At 33.3% G+C, this 8,103-nt stretch overlaps 1 protein-coding gene across 1 annotated transcript in view; it reads right to left on the bottom strand.

Moving 5' to 3' along the window:
* Positions 1-8,103, bottom strand: part of Nup37 (nucleoporin 37) — a 39,820-nt gene that overhangs the window by 28,438 nt on the left and 3,279 nt on the right. The window contains exon 2 of the mRNA XM_048803047.1: positions 6,741-6,961. Within this exon, the coding sequence (XP_048659004.1) occupies positions 6,741-6,896 (156 nt within the window). The 5' untranslated portion in view covers positions 6,897-6,961. The remainder of the gene's footprint in view (positions 1-6,740; positions 6,962-8,103) is intronic.

Here is an 8,103-nt window from a genome sequence, read left to right as displayed (position 1 = left end):
GGGGCAGAGAGAGAAGAGGGGAGGGGAGGGGAGGGGAGGGGGGATAGTAGAGGATAGGAAAGGCAGCAGAACACAACAGACACTAGTATGGCAATATGTAAATCAATGGATGTGTAACTGATGTGATTCTGCAATCTGTATATGGGGTAAAAATGGGAGCTCATAACCCACTTGAATCAAAGTGTGAAATATGATATATCAAGAACTATGTAATGTTTTGAACAGCCAACAATAAAAAATTAAAAAAAAAAATAAAATCTACAACAACAACAACAAAAAATAATGTACTACATTTTTCAAAATGGTTAATAAAAAAATTTACAAGTCTCATTACAAAAAATGAGGTGATGAACATGTTATCTTGATTCAACCATTCCACATTTTACATGTATACCAAAATATCATATTGTACCCCATAAATAGAAAACTGTTTCAATGAAAAATAAAAAAACAGAACTTTAAGATGAAGATACACTTGAAATTTAAAAATTCAATGCTTAGATGCAGCTGGGAGACGGATTTATAAAAACTGCTCAGAATTCATCCAAGAGAAGACAAAAAGAGAGGTTTGGAGACAGCATTTTAATGGGAGTTGTATAAGAAGAGAATAGGAAAGAGGCAGTATTTGAAGAGACAATGGTGAAGGATTCTCCATATTAGATGACACCCACCAGTAGCCACATTTGTTTCAGGCAGCTAAAAACAAATCCATAGCTAGAAATAATGTAACGAAACTTCAGAAAACACACACCTACAGGCGGGGGTGAGGAGGGAGGGAGATAAAGAAAGAGGAAGAGAGAGGGAGCGAGAGATATTAATCTTAGCAACTGAAGCTAGAAAGAAAAGTCTTCTAAAATAGATTTTCTAAAACAGAATATGAGACCAACAACCAACTTCTCAGCAGAAACAATAGCAGGAAGACAGTAGAATTAATATCTTCAAAATGCTGAAAGAAATAAAATTTTAGACACAACAAACCTGATTTCAAGAATGTGGTTGTGTTAAATAAATTTTCAGAAAAACAAAACTCCAAAGTTTGCATCAATTAAAGGATCTGGGACTGGCAAACTATAATTCAAGGGCCAAATCTGGCCCATGGCCTGTTTTACAAGTTTCATGAGCTAAGAATCATTTTTACATTTTTAAGGTGTTGTGAAAAGAAAATCAAAAACCAAAGAGTAACATTTAACAGAGTCCTGAGAGCTTGGCAAAGCATTAAATATTTACTATCTGTCCCTTTAATGAAAACATTTGCCAACTCTTGAAGCAAAGAATATGCTTTGGGAGAAGAAAAGTGATCTCAGAAAGCTTGAAATGAAAGGAACGAGGAGTAAAAAACTGAAGGCTAACAGGTGGGTAAATACAAACAAATATTAGTTATGTAAAACAGCAATATCTAATTTGTGGGTTAAAACAAGAGGAAAAAGGAAGGAAAACTAAAATACTGAACAAAAATCTGGAGCAGTGAGGACAGTTAAATGTGAAAGGATTTATCTTCTTCAGAAAGAAGGTAAAGATATTAATTTTGACTCTAATTAAGTATCAGTGTTCAAATGTCTTTGGTAATCATTATGAAACAGAGAAATACCATATAAAACTTCTAAACAACTAAAGAGGAAAAAATGAAAAGGACTGTGTATGTGTGTGTGTGTGTAAAATGCAAACTGAAAACATGATAAGAACATGCATATTGACAATTTTTTCTACACCAAAAAACGAAAAGTAACCCAACAGTATAGGAATAAATAAATTGTCATGTTATACCATACAATGCTAAAAATAAAGGAACTTCAACTTGGAGGAATCTAATAAATATACTATTAAACAAGAACAATAAAGTTTAAAAGATTGAAATAAAATTTAAAACATGAAAACATAGTGATTTGGAATATACATACATAAAAATGCTATAAAGAAAAATAAGGAAACAACAATACAAAATTTCAAACATGCTTACCCCTTAGTGTGAGACAGAATGGAAGTAGTGGAGGGATATTCACAGGTCTTCAAAGGAATTGCTAATATCCCTTTCCTAGGCTAGGTAGTAGGTAGTATACAGGGATCCACTTTATTACTTTTCATTATAACTATTTTTAAATACATATTTTTATGAGCATAAAATACTAAAATTTAAAAATAAATCATTCTTCCATTTAAACCATTACCTGAACTAAATTTTCTAAAGATTAAGGCAAACAATTTTACAAATTTGCCAAAAGAATGTTCAGTACTAAGTAACGCTAGTCATCTTTTATAGAACTATGGGATTATAAAATATCAGAGAAAAATCCAGAGCAGGTGATACTTGATATATAATGGAATATATGTCTGTATAAACAGGATTACCTGAAGGCCAGTTTTAAGAATTCCCTTCAACTTGAACTAAATGTAATGTTTCATAAGTACACTCTAATTGCATCCAAGTAGATGTATTGATTTTCCCCATGGCAGGCTTTGGGATCTTAGCCAAGTCATTTCACAGACTTACTACATATTATCTTTCTCTACATAATTCAGATATCCTTTGAAAATAACTTTAAATTTCAGATGAATTTAAGAGTTAATAGCAAAAGCTTTTCTGTAAATGAAAGGAGAAAATAGAAATACACCTATCAAGGAAAGAAACACTCTGCCAAATTTTAGTGCTTTATAACGTGTGTGTATAATAGCTGTATAGCTAACAGTCAGATATGCCAAGACAGCAACCACTAAGCAATTTTAAAATAAGTTTAGGAGACTAATCATAGCTGACTTCATAGTTTGGATTACATTTACTTTTCCACACCTGACAAATCAATCTTCTCAGAATGGAGTTTTCAAATAAAAATGCACATTATTTTGCCCCTATAACAATAGTAGTGAAAAATCAGGTCCTTTATTTGTTGAAAATTATACATGGAATCATTAGGTGGTCATGGCTCAATCTCAGGGATTGTATATAGCTTGAGTGTTATGAATTACCAGTGAAACTTTTTTTCCCCTGGCAGCACTGTCATTGAGCCAACAAAAAGGATAGAGTGTGTTTGTGGTATAGGCAGAGATGAATGCTATTTTGGGATCAATCTGAGGTGCAGGCAGTATTGTATAGTCAGGAAATTAACAGACTCTGGAAAACTTGCTATAATAGAAATGATTATACAAGGCTCCAAAAATTTGAGGTTGAGACATCAGCCATGTTGATGAAAGGGCTCTTCTAAGGGTTTAAAATGCATTAGCCCACACCTATTTAATGCCAAACACAGAATTTCAGTTAGACAAGACTGTGAAGTTTATCTAGTTTGTTTCTTTAATGCTTTAATCTCTAGTAGAACTTCTGAAAAAGTTTGCACTTACTTCCCATGAGTTTAAACTTACACTGAAATTTGTCTTTAAATATATTATCTCCTCTGAATCATAATATATTGCTGAGAACTGAAGGTTATGGTTATAAATATTACTGTCAACTTATAGAGGAAGATAAGAGAACTATGCTGTCTGATATTGTAGCCACTAGCCACATGACCTAAAGCACTTGAAATGTGGCTAGTTCAATTTGAGACATGTACACTTTATAAGATGTAAAATATACTAGATGATTTCAAAGATTATGAAAATAATATATCATTAAAAATTTTCTACTTTTTTCAAACAGATCTCCCTATATTGCCCAAGGTAGCCTCAAACTCGTCATCTCCTGCCCCAACCTCCCCAGTAGCTGTGATTACATGTACATGCCACCATGTCCAGCCAGCCATTAATTTTTGCACTGATTACATGTGTAATATTCTAGATATAGTGGGTAAAAAATGTTAAAGTTTAATTTCACCTGTTTTTGAAGTTTTTAGATGACTACAATATTTAAATTGATATTTGTGCTCATATTATATTCCTACTGGATAGTACTGAATTAGCTCCCTTTGGCAGTTTACTCATTGCACTGATTCATGGTGAACACACAGATGACTAAAAACTCTTAATTCACAATTCTCCCTTTCAGATCTAACAGTCTATCATTTTAAGACTTTATATTCAATTTTATCTTGCTCAACTGGGCCCATAGATCCAATCTATTAAATAACATTTGGATCTAAACACAACCTGACATATAACAGGTGCTCAATAAATGAAGTCTACTATCCACAGCATTAAGGTATCCTTCTCAGCTTCATGTGCCACATAAAAACAATGTGCTTGCCTAAATCAATGTTCTCATTCAAGTCCAACTAGATACCTTAATTCATTAATGAAGACTCTATGAATAGACTTAGAAACTTTCATGCTTCTTTTGTCCTTTATACATAGGGCTTCTATTGCACTGCTTTATATTTACATATCTCCTTGAGGGCAGGGTCTTTGCTTTTGTATTTTCCTGGCAACTACTATGCACTTAATGAATATTTGACAATTGCATGACACCAGTCAATAGTACTATATCATTCCACTCACATTTCTATCATACTCAAAATGACAGCTTTAGGTTCTGAAAACTGTTCCACTGAAATTAAAAAATCAGTATTTTCCAAATAGTCTTATAATAAGAATTGCCTTTCTGATAGGAATGTCAAAATCTCTCAATGCAACATTCTTTGCATAGTTTTCTCTTAAGAGTTCATACCCCATTTGAATCAAATATATGATCAGGATCATTATATTGTCTTGAGCAACTAAAAAAAAGACAAGAGGCATGAAATTTGAGTGCTATTAAACCTGAAGGTTCTAGGATGAGAGACTAGGAATGTTTAGTAGATTTAACAAGATAAAAAAAAATAACTTCAAAGACATTAATTTATTCTGAATCCTCAAGGCCAAACTAATGGAACTCAATTCTCTTTCAGAACTGTTTTATCTACCTTCCTGAACAGAAGCACAGGAAAAGAAAAAAAAGTATAAGAATAGGGTCTAGATCCTATTTTTTTCATTTCCTAATCATGCAAATCCCTGAACTTTTCTGAAGCAGAATATAAATTCTAAAAGAAAAGGAACTGGTTTGTTTAATTGCATTTGTAATGCCTGGCTTAGAATATGTGATCACTATATGCTAAAATAATACAAAATCTAATTTTTCCCTAGGTAATTTGGAGATAAGATCTACATTGCCAACTCCCAGGTCTGAGAATCATTCAAGACAATGCATGTCACTATAAACCATAATGGAATAATACAAATGCTTTCACTTGTTCTCTTTTCTCACTGAGTCATTTTCCCCACTTCTACCCATTATCTCTGTCTTTCCTTTTTCCTAATTTGTTCTCCCTTCTTGACTTTCTCCCACAACATGTTTTAACTGATCATAAGCTAGAGATAAACATTTTTCAAAGTCTGTGTTTACATTTACTAATGTTAAAATAATGAAGCAGGAAGTTTGTTTCACCTGTAGGGGGCTGTTTTATTCTATTAGTGGACTACATGAGAGAAATTATTTCTCCTTGGTCTTTTTCAAAAGTATGTTACATTATCTAATTATATGACTTTTTATCATCTTAATCCAGCATTCCATCTGAAATTAGGTCAAGGGGCATATGTAACCTAAAAGTTACAAACTCCTACCCCTACCTAATAAGACAATGTGGGGTAGCCTAAGAGTTCTCATGTTTTACTCAAATAACAACTAAAACCTTAAATATATACTTCCCTTTAGGATAAATATGAATGCATCCTAATTTTGTATAACTTTTCACATTTATTGTACTATAAAGTGCTAAATTGCATTCTGATGTCAAAACTGTTCAAGATATGAAACTTGTCTCTTAAGTGAAAGAGGAAATAATGTTTATAACATCACTTTAATAATAGTTATTTTAAACCTTTGAAAATTGGGGACTGCCAAACTACCTCATTGATTAATTCTAATTTGAGAAATATAGTTCTGTGAATAATATCCTGATCAACAAAGGATTAGCCATAGATTCCAGATGGCTAAAGCTTCAATTTTTTAGGCTCTTACATACAGTAGCTTTCCCGTAAGAAAACACTGTGTGTGCTCACCACAAAGCAATCTTACTTTGGTGTTAAATATGGGGCTACAACTATCACAACTACCATTATCAATGATAATTAAAACATACACAGATTGCAATGTGCCAGATGGCATCTAGAAATTTTATACACACTAACTCATCATATCCTCAAAAAGTCCTTTTGAGCATTATATTCTAATGATTATAGGAGAGGCTAAGTACTTGCTCAAGACTGTGCAGTTGTTCAGAGGTATAGCCAAGCAGAAGTAAAATACCCAGGTATTTTGGCTCCAGAATTTATGCTCTTTAAGGGCTATGCTGACCCGCCTGCTCACTTAAATACGATCCCATATCTCATATACTTTAGATGTATATTTTAAATGTAAAAAGTGAGAACAAATTAATAGGAAAACTGAATATCATGAAAGTTGTAAATTCTCCTGGAAGACTTTTTAAGCTCTCAATATGACCTTATTTCCTATGTAAAAGCAGAATATAGAAAAACTGTAATTAACTGGATTTGAATTTTTTCTGTACATACCAATATTCAGTTACTCGTAGCCTTTAATTACCACAATATTTCATGTCTAATCATAGGCAAAAAAGGAACTTCATACTCTATGTTTTCATTTATATAATGTTTGCACAAATCTCAAGCATATATTACTGGGAATATCCTTCTCTGTGGGTCTTCCTATCATTTTTTTTGGACTAAAATTCAATATACTTCCAAAGTTTAACTTTGTATAAATTTCTTATCAGTGAAATATTTTCACTATCATTCACTGTAGTTTGTGCACTAACCTGAAATGTACATGTGCCAATAACCACATAATTATTGCCACCATATGCAATTAGATTTCCTGAATCCCCACTGTCAAAGGGATTAAATTCTACCACATGTACATAATCGTCGCAATCCACAGTGTAGGCAGCATTTCTTGTGGGATCTTGCTTCATCTTGTATGTCAAAACTGGAGCAGTTGTAGAAATAGAATAGATTTCTACTGCACAATGTCGCGAAACTGTGGATTATAGCACAGACATAATTAGAAGTGGTCAGTGTTGGTCATTTAACAGATGATTCAAAATAAGGTTTGGTATTGAATTGTCAAAGGCAGATCCCCAAAAGCATTTAGAGTACTTATAAAGGGACAGAAGATACAGGGAAAAAACCCCTCACTTTAACTATTTATAATTAAGCACTGTTCTACAGCTTTCCTCTTTACCACATTCATGATACCCACGTATATAACATCATAAAATTGTGTCTAATTAATTAAAGATACACTGAGTACTTAAAGAAGGAATCATCTTATGGCTTGGGGACATAGCTCAGTTGGTAGAGTGCTTGTCTCATATGCACAAGGCCCTGGGTTGGATCAAAAAAAAAGGAATCATCTTAAAAGAAAGTATATTCATAAGAAATTAATAATAGTTCAAATTTATGAAACAGTATTTGTAGGTACCTGTTTAGCATTTTACTGGCATACCCCTAATATTCGCACTAACCTAAAAACAGGTAATACCTGTTGATCCCATTTTAAAAACCAAGGCATGGAGGCTTTAGGTGGTTAATTTGTTAAGCTCATAAACAAAAGCCAGGACTTGAAAGATTTTATTGTGTTGGGCAGTGGTGCTAGAGGAAACAAAACAAACAAACAAAAGATGGCCTCTTTCCTTGAAGGAAATCACCAACAAGGATAGTTATGACTAGGTGTGAAAAGTGCCATAATATAAGCTGATATAAAATACAGATCCTGGAGGATCTAGAGGGCCAACATGTGTGACTGATTTACAAAACTGGGCACAAAACCTCAACTAACCTGTCAAGGCTTAGAGTGCACTCTGAAAACATCATTCCCGCATGAGAATTATGAATTTTAAAGAGCTAAAATATATATTTTTTAGAAAACATAAGACAAAAGAGCTGGAGTTGCAGCTCAGTGGCAGAGCACTTGCCTAGCACGTATGAGACACTGGGTTTGATCCTCAGCACCACATAAAAATAAAAGTATTATGTCCATCTATAACACACACTCACACACACACAAAGAACTGTTCTGAAAACAGCTGGACTCGGCAATGAAAACAAATATCTGGGGGCCAGGGTTGTGGCTCAGTGGTACAGTGCTTTAGCATGCTTGAGGCACTGGGTTCCATTCCC

This window comes from Marmota marmota, unplaced genomic scaffold, assembly GCF_001458135.2.
Source record: "Marmota marmota marmota unplaced genomic scaffold, marMar, whole genome shotgun sequence".
Lineage (NCBI taxonomy): Eukaryota > Metazoa > Chordata > Mammalia > Rodentia > Sciuridae > Marmota > Marmota marmota.
The sequence above is the reverse complement of the archived record's forward strand: the minus strand, read 5'-3'. Positions and strand labels throughout refer to the sequence as shown.